General features: G+C 49.4%; 1 protein-coding gene across 1 annotated transcript in view; it reads right to left on the reverse strand.

The window, feature by feature from the left end:
• The window catches only part of LOC142559651 (neprilysin-1-like), a 30,414-nt gene extending 23,369 nt beyond the window's left edge, over positions 1-7,045 (reverse strand). The window contains exons 1-2 of the mRNA XM_075671221.1: positions 6,923-7,045; positions 1,914-2,234 (exon numbers count right to left, since the gene is read on the reverse strand). Of these exons, the coding sequence (XP_075527336.1) occupies positions 1,914-2,234; positions 6,923-6,982 (381 nt within the window). The 5' untranslated portion in view covers positions 6,983-7,045. The remainder of the gene's footprint in view (positions 1-1,913; positions 2,235-6,922) is intronic.
• Between the last annotated feature and the right edge of the window lie 14,237 nt (positions 7,046-21,282).

The raw sequence follows: 21,282 nt of genomic DNA on the forward strand, positions 1-21,282 counted from the left end.
GGCATCGCATCAGAAGGCTGGCTACACTGGAATACGAATTAGAAACGTAGTTGGTCGTAGGTAACACACATGGGGACCAACTATTTCACTACGATGATTTAGGTGGATATTCCCATGCACAACAATAATTACGTGCGCATACCACTAACCATTCTGAAGAAGCATGCACCAGCTTTATGCCCTGTCTATGCTAAGAAGACGTCGTTGCGAAACATTGTTGGCGCCTCTTTCATGCGGCAGCAACAATAATTAAAGGAGCTCCATGAAGACACCGCTGCCGCGAAGGATACGGGTATCCTGGTAAATTCTAATGCACTGTGGGAAACTATTGTTTGAAGTGCACTGATCTGGGTTTTTTTGGTTTTCTTTAGTTTTGTTCGTTTTGTTATTCTGAAACTAACAAATATGAAGGGGCAATAAACAGAAATGTAACTGAAGCTGTAATAAAAAATCATCCTCGCGGATTTCCGAAACATCAGCTCCCACCAAGAGAGGAAGCTCAATTATCAACGTTCCACAACAGCTAGCTGGGACGTGGTGGATTTTGACAGCGTCTCCTCGTGCATAACTATTTCACTATCTGCAAAGACTAACTGCTTTTTTATTGTGAAAAGAGCTATAGAGTGATCTAAGCCATTTCTAGTTCATTTCCTGCATCAAAACGGCCCAGCTGCCACCGACGCCGACGTTCCGGTAAGAAATTCATGAGTGGATTCGATATATCAGTAATAGGGTACAAATTTTGTTTCCTTTGGTTCTAACTGCATTTAGAATTGGTAGCTGAGCTTCATTATCAACAGTGGCTACTTTGCTTAGTCAGTAACGCTACTACATCTACAATTACCAACTGAACTACCACGTTATAGAATGCTGAGAAAACTATGTAGTAACTACAAAGAACTTCAATAAGAGTGTAGGACAAAGAGGATGAAAAATGCAGGCAGGGGCACTGACGTGAACGTCACGTAATCTCTATGAAGATGCGTCCATTACGGCTGTTGGTCAAGGCAACGGGAAATTGCCTCAGGTGCTAGCTCGCTTCTCCGAAAATGCCTCTCAGAACACTTCCTGTTGCTATATTTCCGCTAGTACGACACCTTTTAAATAACTGGCACAGCCAAAGCAGCACAACATTTCCATGGGGGTGCCTGGCAACTTTCAGCATCAAACAAATATTTTTCATGAGGCTCGGTGACCCTTCAGTGCAAGGCAGTGGCTATGCCTTACACCGTAGTAGAATAGTTTCGAATAAATTAAGATCACCACAGGGATTCTTAACGACGCGTACCAAGGATCGGCCTACGTCAACCTCGTTACACTCTACCTCTTATAGAAATAGACTACCGCGGCCGGGTGACCTCATCCTCAGTGCGTGCCACAGCCACTGAGCCATTGCAACGGAGTCGCCCGTACTACAGTGAAAACAGCTCGCTAGACATTCCCAAGTTTGAATGCTAAAAAAACGCTTGCAGGCCTGCAATGTCGTCCGTGGACTTAGCGCTTCTCCCAATGTGGAATCAGCTACAGCATAAAACCCTTGGTCGCACGTTTTTCCGCGAAGGTGATTATGTTAAGGCGAAAGCCTTCAGTGGCTCATGAATGTCCGGGCGCAGTCCGTGGTGGACGCAGGAAAGCGGTGATCACCGGCGAGGGGAGCAAGGAGAGGAGCCGCCATGCGAGTAGCGCTGTGCGACTGGGCGCGTGGGAGAGCGCGGACATGCGCGTGGGGGTGCGCGCACATAGGCGACAATTCTTTCAGCCATATGGCTGTGATTGCATCCCATGCTCACGGCCATGGCGGTGTCCGTTCGCAGAACAGTTCAGGCAACAGCTACAGGGGCAACCATAGATAGTCTTTCGCCTATCGAAGCTTAGCTCAGCGAAGTGCCCGTAGACTCTTTTTGTACACAAACCTTGGTGTATAACATGCAGTCATCGTCGCAGATGTGCGGTTCGACCTCCGCCTTCCGGGCCATGATCAGCGCCGCCGCGCACACGCCCACGATGACCGCCGAGGCGATGGCCGCGTACATCGCACGGCGCCATGGGAAGTCATCGGCCCAGTGGCGCAGTTCCTCGGGCACGACTACCGCGGCGGCCACACGCTCGCGTATCATCTGGGGCCTCAGTCCATGGTCGGAGGGTCGCGAAGGCTCTATGGGCGCCGCACCCGGCGCGACCGAGGTTCTGCTCCTCTCCGTGTAGAAGTCCAGCGGCTGGGACAGCCTGGCCCGCTGCGTAGTCAGACAGAAACCGAGACAAGGACGACCACGCATAGTCGTCACCATTATATCACCGCATTAACGCCGCTATATCATTTGAGAGCCAAGCTTATTTTAAAGTCTTTTGCAACCCCATCCGGACTTGGCTGACCATTTCTACAGATGCTGTTGTCTTTTCAAATAGCCTGCAGGTAGAAAGTTAAACAATTACGTGCCTGACGGCGGGGTGGATCTTCGGCATCGGGCATAACCGTCTTACGCTTTAGACTTTGGTGCACGCTTAATCTTCGCCTTTAAGTGTGGAACGCGATACCATTCAAAGATCCCCGACTGCTCCTCATGCTTCCCGGCAACTGCAGCTTATGTCGCTATAATGTTTACCCGCAAGCGCTGGCAGCGAACGCAATGCACGAAGGCGAGCTTTCTGTTAAAAGCGCTGGCTCTTGCATGGGCCGCGGATGCGCGTAGGCGAGCGCCATCTGGATGCTTTTGCAAGGAACCGGGCGCGCCGCTTTTTGAATGATATAAAGACTGGAAAACGAATTTTAGTTTAATTTCCACGCAACGGGATTATGTTCACATGCATATTTAAATTACAACGCGACGCTATCCACGTCTGTTGGTTTTGTGTAAGTCGCACTTTACGACTTTTCCTGACGCGCTTTATTTTGAGAAATTCAATTCGTTCAGTAACGTCCTTGCCCTGCATGAAGAGCCTGCGTGGTTGGGTATGCGTGGTTCGGAATAATTTAATTAGACGCTGAACGCCGGTACCGGATGTCCTGCGACACGCGGCTCTTAACGCTATCGCGGTAATGCCTAGGTCACAGTCGTGAATATACTTCTCTGGTGCGAAAGCGAAGTGGCTCTTTCAGACTATAGGTGCCTGTGTTACGTCACGTTACACGTGACCGAGAGCACGTGTGCGCGAGAGCTTGAGCGCGGGAAAGTATGGCCGCCAGTGTCCGTTAGCCCACAGTTGCAATAATGAACTATCAAATAATTCTCCACCATACCACTGTATTTCGCGTCTTACATCCGTCGGCAACTCCCACTTTTCACAATTTTATCCTCAACAAACGTCAAACATCGTCTTCACTTAGTGGCACCACTGCGATACCGTTTCAATGCGCACTGGCATGAAGTGGTGTTTGTATTTCGGCTTAGCTTTATGAACGGTATATTGCATAAGCATAATCATGGTGTGACGTCAATGAAGGTTTTCACTTTGGCTATATATAAGCATCAGCATTGCTGTGATTACACAGTGGATGGGATGAGAATGAACGCAACTACATTTGGTATTATAGCATTTAATTAGTCCCTTCGCGAAAGATTCGCTTTCCAGCATAGGCGTTGGATTTGTGCAATAATTATGATCACCAATGCTTAATCAAGTGTTCCGCGTCCTTAAACTACCTGCCAAGATCTGTCCGTTCGTTCAGATTACAGAATTTTGCTTTATTCTTAAAATTGCGTTAAAGCCTAAGGGTAAGCTTTAGCTTGGTGGCTCCTATGTAAATATATAGGAAAGGAGAAATAGTTTTTCTCGAACACCACTGCACCATATTTAACTAGGCTTGTTGCATTTAGAAAAAATTTAATTTAATTACTGTTAGTAGCGGATTCTTTATATAGACCATCGAATTTATAAAAATTGTCAACAATTGAAAACTTCCCGAAAACGAGTCTATCAAGTTTACAGCTCTGTCACTCAGCAATAAAAAAAAACGGAATTCTGTCTGTGACATCTAATAGCACATCTAACGCTGACAAATTCCCTGTATTATAAATGGTTCTCAAATGCACCACTAATCTGAGCTGCAATGTTGCAAAACCTCCTTAAACGTTTAAGAAATTCAGATAAGTCATTGTAGTGTTTTCGGTTATCTTGGTTGTGGTCAAGCCCTGGTGTGGACGGCCCTGTGACATCAATAAAGAACAGGAATAAAATGTGGCTGCCTAATAAACACGGGGCTTTTTAGTGGCACGAGCATCGAATGACACTCTTGTTTCTTGCACAGCACATCCGGTTCACCTGTCGAAGCGACCGGGGAGGAAATTCAGAATAAATCAGAAAAGAGTAGATACAAAAAAGCACAGTACGAAGTTCATGAGTTTCATTATAGATATGATATCCGAGCATATGTTGAGTTACTGAAGTGTCTGGAATAATGTAAATTAAATACAAATCACTGAAACGATCGGGGACGAAATTCAGAATAAATGAGGAAAAATAGGAAAAATATGGTACAGCAGAAAATTCATAAATTCCATGGATTTCGTGATATATAATTGATATCAGAGCATTGAGTTAATGAAGTGTCTGGAACAAGTAGAAATAATTAGAAACAACTGATTACCGCACACTACAGCACAGAATCGTAGATTTAAGAGAAACGCCAGGTGAGCACGACTTTGAAGAAATTCCTGGAAGCATGTAAGTAGAAAGTGGAAGTAATGACGTCACTAATGACCTCACAAACAAGGTGGCATGATATTTCCCCGGCTAATTATTGAAAAACAGTTGCCTGCGAGTTCGGTTCGTGCACTGCGTTCGCTTACGGTTAACCTAAAACCCTAAAGCGGAGGTGCGAGTGCCACTAAAGGACACCTAAATCAAGGATTAGGCATGCCTACCAATTTCTGGGTACGTGGCTACATCGGAGTGGCATCAGTCTTTCGCTCGCATCACAGTTCTACAGGACAGGACGCGACAGACATAAATTAATGTATATCAAATTTTCCCGCTTTGAATGTTATGATGGATGCGATTTAGAGAACAGCGATATCTGCTCTTGCTGCAGAGGGACAAATTTGTAAACTTCGGGCTTCCATATTTTTTAAACACACAGATATATAAGAATTTTTGTAAGAAATTGAGACCATAAATCGCAATTCCGCTTGCAACAGTCACTAGAATTTAACATTTTTTCTCAAATGCCGCAAATTTCAATTATTTTGGCACGGGGCTTATTTTAGAAAAGCATTTCTGCCTTTTACACGTATTCGAATAGGTGGTGTCCGAGTTGGGACCGTGATAAAGCCTCCTCTTAAGGGGAAGCTTTAGTGCTACAGCGCATTTGGTAGCTATATGGCACACGACGCTACACGCCCTCGGTCGCCTTGGCGCCTACACTGTCCGCATCGTAGATCGTTTTCAAGACGGGGCTCGCGCGACCACGCCATAGGTAGCCGCCGCTGGAGTAAAACTTACCGTTGTGAGCATTCGCTTACTATCTAAATTATCTAGCACGGTGTCAGCGCGCACAGGCAAGCATGAACATTCATACTCGATGGTCGGGGACACTCGCGGTCAAAATGCTGGCATGAGGAATCACGGCAGTAGCAGTGAGCGAAGTGAGCTTCGCGATATCTGTCACTTCAGCGTAAACTGAGCGGTAAGAAGAAAGCACATGCCAAGCTCCGAGAAGTCGGCCCACCTAGACTGTGCCCTCAAAGCAGATCGTTTTAAAATAAAGCCCGTGGACCGATCACGGCCGAAGTACGACGACTCCCCTCCCTCCCCTCCCACCGTTCAATGGTTTCATGCGCACTACGGAATACCGCGCTTCGTTCCCTTGCGCACATGAGATTGAGCCGCCGTCGTCAGCTTACCGTTGCATGCTTTCACTCGTACAAGCAGCTTACAGCGCGCGACTACGATGTTACGAGTGGACGGCAGCGGTACGTGGGCATCGCCAAGAAAGCATGTAGCAACTGCCAGATGAACTCAACCCAGCGCGCCTCCACCTACTTTCCTCCTGCGCGACGCTCCGCCTCGCTTCTCCACCCCAACTTTGCTGAACGTTGCGTACACATTCCTCTAGGTGGCGCTACTTCGCCTCGCGCTGGGCACGCTCCATCGTACTATCTCCGGCACGTGATTCGCTTCACCTCCAGGCGCCTTCCTCGTTCCCTTGCTTTGCAGCCTCTGACAGACACCACTGATTTGATGAGCTGGCCAGTTACGCTTGCTCGTAGGAATATATATTGCGTTGGAATGTAGGCAAATAAATCCATATAAAACGTAGTAATACAAGCCTCAAGAACGCCTCAAGCCATAAAACGAAGATCGGACAAACTCATGTACTAACCATCGTTCCCATGGTGGCACCGGGTTCCCTCTAGTAATTTTGGTTCGATACTCTATGGCACAAACATGGCCTCCGGGATCAGGCGGAGCGCTGCTCCATCTCGGAAGTCATGGTAACAGCTGCGCGCGTTCCCTGCTGCCGCCTTCACGCGTCTAATCGCTGTAGCTGTCATTTTCCATTCCACTACACGTTGCGATGGCAAATGGCTTCTCTTCTGAACTCAGAATTGCGGGACTAGGCAACCCAAGCTATACTTTAGAAGCGAAATAATTTCTTGAAATAGTTTTATACCTTCCAATAGCATAGAAAAGGAAAGCGCGAACATCGTTAAGGGTAAATTGTAACCTTGAGCCGACAAGATACATATTTCGTTACGTGCACCATATGATCAAATTTGTTAGCAGATCCGTTGAGTTCTGCAGGAACACCCGGTGTCCTTATCCCGGCAGTGTTCTGTGAAGAACCTTTCAGGCACGGCGGGCCTAAACCATTCGATCGTTAGCGACGATGGAATTTCAGCTAAGCTACCGCACGTCAAGGGCGGCCATCAGAGTCGTGGTCGCTCTTAAGTGCAAAGTAACGGACAACACAAACCGCGCTCACCTGCGGCTTTTGCTTCTTCTTTTTGGTGACGATCTTGCGCAGACGTGGCAGGTAGTGCATGGCTGGCAATAGAAAGAACGGTAGCAGTGCGGAGCTCAGCAAATGCGCGACCGGACGCGAGCATGGATCTTCTTCTTCTGCGAGGCCTCGCGGCTCGAACAGCTCAACACCACGAGCGGCATTTCTTTTCATCTTCAAGTCGTAAGCCCGATGGAACGTGCAGCGGCACTGCTGCACTGGAAGAAAATTATTTACATATATGTGCCCATACTTTTTGAAGAAATTCAATGATAAATTCAACATTAAAGGATCTGCATCTCTATCTTTGAGACTGTAAAACAAAAGGAAAATATTGTGCGCTTATCCCAGTTTTGGTTTTGCGGTCGAAAAGCCTGTGGACATCTCCTGGGGTCTTGGTGAAGAAAAAGGACGGAGCCCTATGTTTCTGCGTCGATTATCGTCGATTGAACCAGATCACGAAGAAGCACGCATACCCCATTCCATGGATAGACTCTGCAACCCAAAATACTTCTCGTCGATGGATCTTAAGACTAGCTACTGGCAAATAGAAGTCGAGAAGAGGTATGGAGAAAGAACCACCTTCATAACGCCAGACGGCCTCTATGAGTTCACGGTTACGCCCTTCAGTCTGTGCTAGGAACCTGCAACTTTCCAGCACGTGATCGACACGGCGTTCGCAGGATCGAAGTGGCAGAGTTGTCCTGTCTACTTCGATGACGTCGTCTTCTTCGCCGGGAATTTTGATGATCACCTTAGGTGGCTTGCGACAGTACTAGGGGTCATCAGGTCATCAGCGTTCACTCTCAAGCCAGAAAACTGCGGCTTCCCTTACGATGAGCTTCTGTTCCTAGGCCACGTCATCAGCCAATCTGGAGTCAGCCCTGACCCGCAGAAGACAGCTGCAATCGCAAAGTTCCCGCAGCCCATCGACAAGACAGTACGTAGATTCCTTGCCATGTCTGCCTACTACAGGCGCTTTATTAAGGGCTTTTCACGCATCGCTGAGCAACTGACACATCTCAATAAATCTGATGCGAGTTTAAATGTGAAATGCCGCAGGCCGACGCATTTCAGGAACTCAAACGACGCGTGCAGTCGCCACCGGTTCTTCCGCACTTCGACGAGGGCACCTATGCAGAAACACACAGTGACGCGAGTAGCCAAGGCCTCGGTGCCTTCCTAGTCCAGACGAAAGACAGACTTGAACGGGTGATAGCTTACGGGTGATGGCCGGGTGATGGCCGGTCGCTGTCATGAGCGGAAGGCAATTATTCTACAACCGAAGAAGAATGCCGCGCTATCAGTTGGGCTACGGCAAAATCCGCCCGTACCTTTATGGTAGGCTATTCAAAGTCGTCAGCGACCATCACGCGTTGTGTTAGCTAGCGAATTTACCCGCCCCATCAGTACGCGTGGTGCTGTGGAGCCTCAGACTGCAAGAATATGACATCATTGTAATCTACAAGTACCGACCAAAACACTCTCATGCAGACTGCCTATCGCGCACCCCCACTGGCCTGCCGCCGCAAGACGACGATGATGACGACGCCTTCCTTGGAATAATAAGCGCGTAACACTTCGCTGAGCACCAACGAGCAGACCTGGGGCTAAAAGTACTCGTAAAGTGTTTCGAAGGGAACACCGAAGTTGTTCCTAGGGCATTTAAACGAGGATTGTCTTTGTCGTCGCTTCAAAACAACATGCTCGTAAAGAAGCCCTTCTCACTAATCCGCACCAACTACCTTCTTACGGAGGTAGTGACACATGTACTTGTTTATCGAATGACCGCGGTTCATCGTCTAACAAATGTTATCGCTCAGCGCAAGACGCGGCTGCATTTATCGGAAGTTTCTGCGATGTCATCGATCCGCTGTCTGTTGTCGCCGAACCTTGTGTAATTTGATTGCATATATGCGCGGTGCCAATGGTGTGCGTGCAACTTTCTGGAAGACACGCGGGCCCCAGCAATTACTCTGGAACGTTCGGTGGCTCATGTAAGAAAGTTGACGCGCTTGACCCGCTGATAGATATTTCACGATCACCGACTGCGTTCGCAGCTATCGTTGCGCTTTGCGTGTAGCCTGTTTTTGAGGGCACGCAGGTTCGGAAAATAAAACACTCGTTTAGCCATTTACAGTTTCGCTGCTTTCCTCACCATCACTACCATGTGACAATATCCGGTGTCGGTATCTGCCTCAACGGGGCCCGATAACGCCAACGCGTTTCACTCCTAAAGGCGAAGCTTAAGCGCCTTTCAAGTTTAAAAAATTTAAAATTACGGGGTTTTACGTGCCAAAACCACTTTCTGATTATGAGGCACGCCGTAGTGGAGGACTCCGGAAATTTCGACCACCTAGGGTTCTTTAACGTGCACCTAAATCTAAATACGCGGGTGTTTTCGCCCCCATCGAAATGCGGCCACCGTGGCCGGGATTCAATCCCGCGACCTTGTGCTCAGCAGCCTAACACCATAGCCACTGAGCAACCACGGCGGGCCTTTCAAGTTTTCCTTCATGGATATATAATGGCATTATGCTAGGGATCAAGATGCTGCTGAACACGTTCTTTGTATGACAATACTTTCTCTAACAAATGAGAATTCAAATTTAAGTGCGAACAAAGTTTCGTCAAGCATGAATAAACGATGCACCTACATTATGGTGGAATGGCTGGTACACTGAACATTTAGTTTAACTACTAGCTTCAGACTATCCCGGAATAAGCAACAGCGGAATCACGTGGCGTGTTTCGTAAGAGTAGAACCTAGTGCATTCACAATGGCATCGGTATTGAACATAAATATGCAAATAAAATCCATACACAAGACAGTATGTGACGCATTTTGTTGTTTCGATGCACTTTTAACACGAATTTACAGAACAATGGTTCCCAATGAAAATAAAGGGCGCTTGGGAAACAGCTAAGAAAGAATTAATACCACCAATCTAAAATCAGACTTACTACTACAAAATTGCGGCAACCACTTGACATGGTCTGCATGACACTTTCATTATATCTAGACGTCATCTAGCATGCTTGCATGATGCGCGGCAATTGAAAACAACAAGCCACAAAAGAGTTTACACAGCCAAGAAAGCGGTGAGTTAAACGTACATTATGCGCACATCTGTGCACATTTCCAAAACAAAAGTCGGAAAAGCTGCAAAATTTGAATGAAGTCCATGTAGACTGCATTGGTTACAACACACAGTAGTGCTGGGTGTACAGTGATGGTGAGTACTGGCAACCAAAACCTTTGAAAACTCTTTCATGTTTAGCTGCGGTTAGAAACAGAAGATCGCAGAGGCTGGTTGCTGCTCCTTTCTAATACGGCACGACAGGAGGCAGAAGCGTCTGAAGAATGTCTCCAGCGCCGATTGCCACTCGCTTTTACAATTCCTGATCGTTACGCTTCGGTGGTATGTTTCTTCGAGAGCTTCGTAAGCGCTCCTAGTACTGTGGGACAAGACCTAGAACTCTGGATGATTATCGTTGCGTGCCTAACGAAGCGTTCAATTTAAAGTTGAAGCCGCCCATGTGTCTACGCAGTGCTCGAAGCGGTGCAATGAAGTTTTTTCAAAGTATGCCCATGGTCCCGCGGTATTTTGTTGCAGCGCTGTCTGCAGAAGAGCTCTAGCGAGCAACGCGCCTAGGCTTCCCACGGTGAATTCGGGTGGAACAACGTCCATATACACGATGGTTTCCCGTCGCATGAATGCTGGAATGACGACTGTGTTCGACAAGTTGTCGTAAAACACTTTGGTGCCGCGAAGGAAAGCGTCGTCGATGTTAGCCTGGTGCACAGCAGAAGGGTCATCGAGTAGGCTCTGTTGCTGCTGCTTCTTCAGTCTAATGAACACGCTCGGAAACTTGCTGCTTACAGACGCTTCTGTAAGATTGTATGCGCGTGGTTTCTCGTTAAGAGACCAAATGCGAAACTGGTTTACACCGACGTCTTGAAGCCTCCTTCGAGCCTCTTCTTTCCTGAACTCGCTCATCCAGGTGACCGCGCTGCTATTTGCGACCACCTCGCGCACATGCTGCAAAACGCGACCGATAACAACATCGGTGCTTTGTTCAGAGATAAGCTCGCTGAAAATGGCGGTTGTGGCCTTCCGCATCGCCAGTCAAGTCGCCTGGACGCAGGACAACACGACACGCTCCCTGTCCCTTGTGCTCAGCCGGCGCAGATAATCGAAACGCAGCGCGTCGAACAGCACCTGGACGTACAGGTAGTCTACACCGTAGTCGATGAGGTCCCTGAAGAAGTACGTCAACTTTCGAGCCACGTCGATGTTGCCTATTACAGACCCGCTGCTAGGTTGGTTCGCGTCCGGCAAGTGGGCGTTTAGCGCATCCAGCCATTCCCAACTACGAAGGACAGTGTTCAAGTGCTGCAGGACGGCTGCACCCTGACGCTGCTCGTGACTCTCCCCCACCATGTAGTCCGGCAAGCGATGCTTAATTTCAAGGACATCGGTCAGGTTCAACTCACGGCCGTGGATGATAGATGACTCCCTCAGCCCTTCCTCCAGATAGTCCTGCAGCAACGCTTGCTTGACGCCCAACTTCTGCGAAAGCGTCTGGCCACGCAAGATGCGTAGGAACACTCCATCTGGGAATCTGCTGAGCCGTACGTCCAAAACCGTGGTGATCCCGCGGGCAAGCGAAAGTTCTACGATGTAGCGTCCAACACCCGTGAACGAGAAATGGCTTAGTACTTCTTCGCCGTATTCTCGAAAGGATAGCAACACTTCGCTCAAGGACACCTTCAGTGAGCTCAAAAAGCGTTCACACGAGCTGTAGAACTTCGCCGCGTATAAGAAGCCGGTCGAGAATGGCTATTCTCTTCCCGCGCTTCTGAGGCTGGTATTCACGTATCGCAGAAAACGTTCTGCGCCGCTGTGGAGGAAGCTGGCGGAATCCCCGTCAACGCCTGTCCTATGACTCCCCTCCCAACGGTGACAGCCATGACGGGAAAAGTCCTTGCACTGTTATTCACTATAGTCGATCAGCGTTTCAATGTGGAGGACGGCTTGCTTGCAAGAGGCGGTGCTGCACTCTCCAAGATGTGAGCCGTACGTCATGCAGCGAGCGAGGAGAAATAGGATTCGCGCAGCGATGATTGCAGCAGGCAGCAGCAGTGCAATCGACGAAAAGATGAGCCTCGTCTAGTTGATCAGTGATTCGGGTGTCGACGAAATATTCCGGATCGTGGTGGCACCAACTGAAAGCCAGAAGAATGTAGTCGAAGTCAGTGTTGAAGACTAAACGCAGAAGGGATGTTGGTCAATTTAAATATTTAGCAACGTCGTTAGACGTGGCGTACATTATCAGTGAGAACAAGCACGTCATAGAACTGATTTCGCATCGGATAGAACTGTCCCGATGTCAGCAGTTGATCGCCCTAAAGCTGCATTCATTACGCCAGATGGTTTATACGAAGTTAATGCGATACCATTTGGCCTATGCAATGCACCTGCTACCTTTGAACGAATGATGCACAATATCTTGCGCGGCCTAAAATGGAGCACTTGTTTGAGCTACCTCGACGACATCGTTGTGTTCGCCCCTGATTTCAGCACGCATCTTCTTCGCCTTAGGCAAGCGTTGACGTCCTTGACCAACGCAGGCCTGCAACTGAACCTGAAAAAGTGCCAGTTCGCCACGCGCAAGCTCATGATTCTAGGTCACGTCGTATCACAAGACGGCATTTGCCCCGACCCATCAAAACTTCGCGCCGTGGCAGAATTTGCGAAACCTAAGACACTCAAAGAACTCCGCGCCTTCATCGGCCTCTGTTCTTACTTCAGATGCTTTGTTCGCAATTTTGCCTCGATAATATCACCTCTGACACAACTCTTAAGTGGCGCCAACGTCATATCCTCGTGGTCTCCTGCATGCGACACCGCGTTCGTGACCTTACGCCGTCTCCTGACGTCTCCGCCTATACTGCGACACTACGACCCCACCGCCCCAACTGAAGTGCACACCGATGCCAGTGGTATTGGCTTTGGCGCTGTCCTTGCGCAGCGCTAGTCTGGCTACTCCGATTACTTCGTTGCTTACGCCAGTCGTGCGCTGACCAAAGCGGAACGCAATTACAGCGTCACAGAAAAAGAATGCCTGGCCGTCGTTTGCGCACTCGGGAAGTTTCGCCCCTATTTATACGGCAGGCCTTTCAATGTGGTTACTGACCATCACGCCCTTTGTTGGTTATCCTCTTTAAAAGACCCGTCTGGACGCCTTGCCCGCTGGGCTCTGCGCATTCAAGAATACGACATATACGTCATATGCCGCTCATGTCGCAAGCACGCTGACGCTCTGTCCCGCTCTCCGCTGCCAGCCGACACGGCCTCCCTCTCCACCATTAAGGCGGTATCCTCGGTCGACATCGACACCTTCGCATCAGAACAGCGCAAGGATCCTTGGGTGGCCTCTCGTTTGGATCTCCTTTCTGGCTCGCCTGCATCTCCCATCTCCCGCTCCCTGCGTCGCCAGGCTGCCCACTTTGCTGTCCGGGATAACCTCTTGTAGAGAGAGAGAGAGAGAACAACTTTAGTAAATATGCCTGCAGAGTCGGTTAGGCTCCCTCCACGCAGGGAGGACAAGCTTTTACCGCGACGCGGCCACTACGTCAGTCTCGTGCATTGTGCTCCTCGAGGTCTTGGTTCCTCGCTACTTCCGCGGATCCCCTTCTCCTCGGTTTCGCGAGGTCGCTGCCTCTCTAGAGCTGCCGAGACCTGCTGGACGGCCTTTAGTTGTGTATCTTGGTCATAAGTCCTCGTTGCAGCCTCTAGCTGCGGCGGGATCGTCGTCTTCTCACTGGCTTCTCATGGATTTATACTACAGTCCCAAAGGATGTGAGCCGCGGTGGCTCTCTCCTTAGCGCACAGTCTACACACGTCACTCGCGTACACGCTCGGACACACGTGCTTAGCTAGCACCCGGGTGAGCAGGGACCCCGTCTGTAATTGCCTGTATAACACTGCCTCCTCCCGGGTAAGCCCCGGGTGAGGTGGCGGCATAGTCTGTCTGTTAAGTCTTTACCACTTCCCTATTTCGTTGAAGGTGGTCATCTTGTCCTTGGCACTGCACCGCGACCAACACTCCGAGTCGGCCATGCTTGCAGCTGCGCGGTTGGTTAGTCCTCCCACGGCCGAGTTGGCCGTCTCGTTGTGGTTCACGTTCCCGCGTTCCGACACGTCACTGCCCATGTGGGCCGGAAACCACTTGATCACCACAGCGCTTTTGCGTCCGATGTCTTCGGCCTTGCGCAGTATGCGCGCAGCCTCACTACATACCCTATCCTTGGCGTAGTTCTTCACTGCCGTTCTAGAGTCACACAACACTGTAGTGCATCCGGGGTCGGAGACGGCCAAGGCGATGGCCACCTCCTCCGCCCGGTGTGCCTCTCGAGTCCGGACGCTCGCCGCGGTTTTCGTTGCACCCGTCGATGCCCCGACAGCCACTACCGCGTATGCGTCGCTGCTCCCTCGATACTCCGCCGCGTCCACGTACATGGCGCCTTCTTCTCTGGCGTGGAGGTCCACAAGAGCCCTGGCCCTCGCCAACCTCCGCTCCTTGTTGTGCTCGGGGTTCACGTTCCGCGGGATCGGGCAGACCCTGAGCTTTCTGTTGATGCTATCCGGTATAAGTACGTCTTTCCGCTGCTCGCCTTCCCTCGGCTCGAGGCCAAGGTCCCGCAGTATCTTTCTTCCGGTTCTTGTTTCAGAGAGACGCAACTACCAGCCCGATGGTCGCAAGTGGCTCCTGGTTATCCCTAGGACTTTGCGTTCCGACATGTGCGCGTGTTTCAATACTGACCCACAATGTGCACACGCAGGCGTTTTGAAGACGTATGAGCGCCTGCGGCAACGTTACTACTGGCGAGGAATGTTTACTTTTGTCCAAAAGTTTGTCCGCTCGTGCCCGCAATGCCAACGCCGCAAATCTCCGCCTCATCCGGCCCACGGTTTATTACAGCCGCTTCCGTGCCCTGCTCGTGGCTTCGACCGTGTGGGAATTGATCTGTACGGGCCGCTACCAATAACACCCGCTGGAAAACGATGGATTATTGTCGCAGTTCATCACCTTACACGTTATGCCGAAACCGTTGCTCTACCTGCAGCGACCGCCAGTGACGTTGCATCCTTTCTGCTCCATCATTTCATTCTTCGTCATGACCCACCTCGGGAGCTGCTGAGTGATAGAGGCCGTGTGTTTCTGTCCCGGGTGGTTGAAGCCCTGCTTGCTCAATGCCGCATAGTTCACCGGACCACCACGGCGTATCATCCCCAAACTAACGGACTTACAGAGCGTTTCAATCGCACCCTTGGTGATATGCTCGCCATGTACGCTTCATCGGAGCATACAAACTGGGACATCATCCTCCCATTTGTCACGTACGCTATAATACGGCTACTCTAAGTACCACAAGATTTTCTCTATACTTTCTTCTCTACGGTCGCGATCCTTCCCATACCATCGATACGATTTTGCCTTATACACCAGACGCGTCAGAATGTGCTCCCGTTTCAGCCGTCGCCCGATACGCCGAGGAATGCCGTCAATTAGCCCGAAAGTTCACCTCCGCCGACCAACAACGACAAAAAGCCAATCTTGACGGCGACGCTACGAATCTGAACTTCGATCCCGGCACCCTTGTCTTGTTGTCCGTGCCTTCTACCACGCCTGGACTTTCGACAAAACTTCTCTCGCAGTATGATGGACCATACCGCATCGTCGAACGCACCTCTCCGGTCAACTATGTCATAGAGCCGCTTACATCGACATCCGACAAGCGCCGCCGTGGACGAGATGTTGTTCACGTGCGCCGCCTGAAACAATTCTATGACCCGCTCGTCTCCACGTCGTAAGTCGCCAAGATGGCTCCGCTTTTGCACCGGGGGTAATTGTAATGAAGAAGAAGAGCACAAGAACAAGGCCAGCCAGATCGCCTCTGCCATGCCTGCTGTGCAACCAGTAAACCAGCCGGATCGCCAGTGCTTCGCACGAGTGTCAGCCGTTCGGGCAACCAGCTGTTCCTGCTCTGCGTCACCTGCGTCCTCGGTTACGAAGAGACGTTACCCTCGGAACTGTTCAGTGCACCCATTACAATATATATATATATATATATATATATATATATATATATATATATATATATATATATATATATATATATATATATATATATATATATATATATATATATATATATATATAACTGATGATTGCCAACTTCTGAGTCAGTGAGTGAATAAACTTTTATTTGGTCCAGCAAAGCGCGATAAAACGCGCACCCGGCTAATCCCACGACGGGACTGACAGATCTAGTCTGCCAGCCCGATCGCGGGCGCGCTGGACGGCCAGGATTTGATCCTCAAAGACAGGACTTCGCAGGAGCGCGTCCCACTGACCACCGGCCATTGCATTTCGCTCCTCGAGGAGGTAGGACGTGTCTCAAGTGAGCTCCTGAGCAACAGTTAACACTTTGGTGAACGCGGTTCATCATCTCAATCCATTATCTGGTTCATTATGTGATTCATTATATGGATCCGAATCATTACTAGGTAAAGCTAGTGCATTTCACTCGGATTTTTGCTAACTCGCCGCTGAATTTTTAATCCGAAGCATTCTTCGCGAGTTCAGCCATCCTTTTCTAGCGACCGTGTAACCGGGCTGCCGGTTGACTCACCCGAGGGATGATTAAAAAACTTCAGCGTGAAGAGTTCTATCAGTTCCTACAACCTGATCGTTCTCCATATCTTATTCCGATAGAAATTATGTCGACACTCCATGCGCATTTTTGCCATCACCGTCGGCGTCGCCGTCATGTTCCGTATAAAAGCCAAAGGCCATAACACCGTCGCCGCGCGCCGTATTTGAGAGTGAAAGCACGCGAGGGAAGCGGACGATCGCGGCTCCATCTCGCGTGCGAGAGAGAGGAAGGCGGAGAGGAAAGGCGCCGGGCTTCCTTCGCTATAAAGGCCATGAGGGATGCGGGCGTAGTTGGGCTCCGGCAGCAACTGCGTACTTCGCGACGAAGCGCAAGGGGAACTGACGATCGGGGCGCAATCTCGCACGCGAAACGGAGGAAAGAGGGAGGCAGCGTGGGATGGAGGTGGGGAGAGGGCTTCTACTCTGCCAGCAACTGCGCACTTTGTGCGGCCGCACGCGTTCGCGCGCGCCGTAACTTGAAAGCAATCAGCAGACGGCTCATACTGCAACGGCCAACCAAGATAGCAACACTGCAAACGAAGAGAGCAGCGCAGCTATAAATACGTTCACTTCTTATCAGTAAAGCATTCTTCTCGTATCCACGACCGTGTGCATTCCGCACGATACATGGTGTCAGAAGTGGGGTCGCTCACGGGACTATGACCGACCTACGCCCGCCGGAGCCACTGCAAGTGGGCGAAAATGCAGCGGCGTCCTGGCAGACATTGAACCAACGCATCGAGCTGTACCTGATAGCAACTGAACCCACGAAGCCACACAGTAACGAGCAGAAAGCTGCAACATTTTTGCATGTTGCGGGTCAAGAAGCAATTGACCTGTTTAATACTATGAACCTATCAACGGAGGAAGCTGAAGACTACGACGTTTTAGTTAAAGCACTTGGAAACTACTTCTGGCCTAAGTGTAATGAAACTTATGAGCTATATGTGTTTCGCTCGCGTCGTCTGGCGCACGGAAAACCCGGCCATCCTCTGTCAGAACGGTGTAAGACCTTGGGGCCACGAGATTTGGACTTGCGCGTTGATTTCCCATCTACCATTTCCGAGGATGCGGGACGACTTGCTTTGTGCATGCAGTTTCCTCGCCGCTGTTTGCGTTGAAGCCATGGACAGCACGAAGGTCAATTTGCTCGCTGCTGCTGCCGCGCTTGCTCACGCCAGCGTTTTGACAGCCAGCGTCCACGGTCATCGAGTGAGACGTGTTCGTGTTCGCCTGTGGGTGCTGGAAATAACAACTGGAAATAAGAAATGTTCCTGTGTCGGCAGACGAATCGTTGCCAGAAATGAAACAAAAATTATCGACTTGCTTGAAGATGGAACTTCGTTCCGAAGATATCAATAAGTCCATCGAGTTCTGACCAAGAACAAGGCGCAACAGAACACTTTCACTTTGATAAGATTTACCTCCACTCCAGCCCGAGACAAAATGATAAAGAAGGCCAAGAAACTGAGATTGCCTACATCTGCCCTTGGCTTCCAAAATAATGAGCCCATATTCATTAATGAACACCTCTGCCAAGAGAATAAGATTCTTCTCGCAAAAGCTCTCCAAGCGAGAAGAGAGGAAAATTTGAAGTATGTATGAGTATCGCGGGCCAAAATTCTTATGCGGAAAACCAAGAATTCTCGTGTACTGCACATCATTTCTGAAGACGACCTGAAAAAGGTAGTTTAGGAACCTCTAGAGTTAAGTCTTGTTTGCCACACCAATCATGGCGTTTTCGATCCATGATGTTGAACGGGGAATTCCACAAAAGCCAGTGTATATCGATACTTCACTGTAACATTCGAAGTTTTCCTAGAAACAAAGATACATTGTGTTCCTTTTTGGCACAGCATAATTTTACTTTCGACGTAATTGGCTTAACGGAAACTTGGTTAAGAGAAGGTGAGCACATCTCCATTCCGGGATACAGTCTTGTAAGCAATCCCACGAATGCAGTATCTCGTGGTGGTGGAGTGGCTCTACTAATCACGCAGACGGTACCCTTTAGGATAATCACCGATACTTAAATTAGTAACAGTACGGTTGAATCTCTCTTTGTTCTTTTAGAATCACGCATAGTTGGTACAATATACTGGCCACCAAACTCAAGTCTGCCTGTTTTTTCTCAATCGTTCGCATCTATTCTTTCCACCCTAAGTAGTAAGAGTTATGGTATCATCACTGTTGTTAGCGACTTTGACATTGATATCAGCAAAGACACGAATTGTGAATAGTCGCACCTACTCGAGTCATACAACTTTAAGAATACAATCCATGAACTTACTAGATTGTCACCAAGTGCATCTACAACTATAGACCATGTATTGTGTAACAGTAATAACATACATTCTGGCGTATACGATACAAGTCTCACTGACCACTGCCCCATTTTTGCGTTATTACACAGCGCAAATATTACCATTGTAAAGAAGATCATCCTGGCAAATCGCAGGATTAATTACAAAAAACTTCGGCAAAAAATTCAGGAAATCGAATTTCAAGATGAATTTAGCAGTGACGCTGATATCGAATGCGCGAACTCTGCGAATGCATTAACACCCACGATATCTCAGCGTACCACATTCAAACAAAAATACGAGGAACCTTTGCGCCCGTGGATGAATAACACCATACTTACAGCAATAAAAGAAAAGGACTGGTGGTACGAAAAATGGAAAAACAGAGGGATAACACTTATAATTTGCAAAATTTTCGAATATCTCGTAACCACATAGTAGCTTTTATCCGGAGGCGGAAGAAAGAATGCACCGCTTTCTTAATAAAACAAGCACAAAGCAATGCCAATAAAATAGGGGAAATTATAAGAAGAGTAATTGATAGCCCAAATAAAAAACCGATCACTCCTCAGCATATCGATACCAAGTGCGCCGACACTTTTAATGCGTACTTTACTAGCATTGGCCCAAAGCTAGCAGAGCGTATTCCAGTTACTGAAAGCAATGTCGATTGCCCCATCATCCATGCATGTTTTTCCTTGGATAAAGTGGACGAGCATACCATAACCTCAATAATATCAGGCATGCCTTGCTGCAAAGCTACTGGCCACGATGGTATTACAGTAAAAGCATTGAAAGACAATACGGATATTCTTGTGCCAGTACTCACTAAAATAATTAATAACTGTATAAGCCGAAGCACATACCCTGACATCTTAAAGATCGCAACACTTTCTCCTATATATAAAAGTGGCGATGTCAATGACCCTGGAAGCTATCGGCCTATCTCTGTGCTTAGCATAATAAATACTGTATTTGAAAAGGTCGTCGCGGCTCAACTGAAGCACTACCTGAAGGAAAACAAGCTTCTAAGAGATTCTCAAGTAGACTGGGATGCCCATGGCGAGTTTGACTGCTTTCCTTATCGTCGTGTTCAGCGTCTCGCGGTTCACCTTCGCAAGCTGGAGGTACGGGGCGGAGTACGTTACACGTGACACGACGAATGCCTGCACCAGGCGCAGTGCGTCTTCTTCTTTGATTCCTCTGTTCCGGTTGGTGACTCTGCGGATCATGCGCAGGACCTGCTCTGATATGGTCTTGATTTTGTTGACGGCTATGTGCGCCTGGCCGTCCCTGCGCAACAGCAGGCCCAGTATCCGGATCTGCTGCGTTGGCTTGATCTGTATGCCGTCGATGGTGATAATTATGTTCGGCGCGGCTCTTTCTTTGGTCTTCCGGGCTGTACCATGAGCAGCTCCGATTTCTTTGGAGCGCAGCTCAGGTGGCCGGTCGTGGCATACTCGAGGACGGTCGTTGCCGCTCTCACCAGGGCTTCCTCCGCCCAGGCATCGGACCCCGCGTGGTTCGTCCACACCGTTATATCGTCGGAATAGAATGCTTGGTCCACGCCTTCGACCTGATTGAGTAGTTCGGGCAGGGGCAGGAGTGCCAGTTTGAAAATCAGAGGCGACAGGACCGACCCCTGTGGGGTACCCCTGTCTCCGAGCTCCACAGGCTCTGACCGTTCCTTTCCTATGCGGATAATTGCCGTTCTATAGGTTAGGAAATCTTTATTATAGCCGTAGGTCTTGCGGCCACACCCCGTCTTGCACAGGTTCCCGAGCAGGCTGGCGTGGGACACGTTGTTCAAGGCCCCCTTGAGGTCCAAAGCCAGTATACTCTGGGGCGTGTGCCTCGCTGCTCTTTTAATCACTAGGTCGTGTAATTGGATCAGGGCGTCTTGGGTGCTCAGGTGCTGGCGGAATATATAAATGGTCGCCGGCATCTGATTCGTCTCGTCCAGGTGTGCTTGAAGTCTCTTGAGAACCATGCGTTCCATGACCTTGCCCACACAGGACGTGAGCGAGATCGGGCGCATGTTCTCGATCGTCAGAGGTTTGCCGGGTTTCGGTATGAACCGTAGCTCGGCCTCTTTCCATTCAGCGGGCAACTTCGAGCTTTCCCAGGTTCTCTTAATGCGACCCAGGAGCCCTCGTTCCGCCTCATCACTCATGTTATTCAGCAGCTTGTATGTAATGGCATCCGTTCCGGGTGCGCTCGTCTTATTACTTTCGTCTATGGCGTCCGGAGAGCTTGCGGCGAGCGCTCGGTCCTGGGACCGCCGGTTAAGGGTGTGAAACCTTACAGGTCCCC

This window comes from Dermacentor variabilis, chromosome 10, assembly GCF_050947875.1.
Source record: "Dermacentor variabilis isolate Ectoservices chromosome 10, ASM5094787v1, whole genome shotgun sequence".
In the NCBI taxonomy this organism is placed as follows: Eukaryota; Metazoa; Arthropoda; class Arachnida; order Ixodida; family Ixodidae; genus Dermacentor; species Dermacentor variabilis.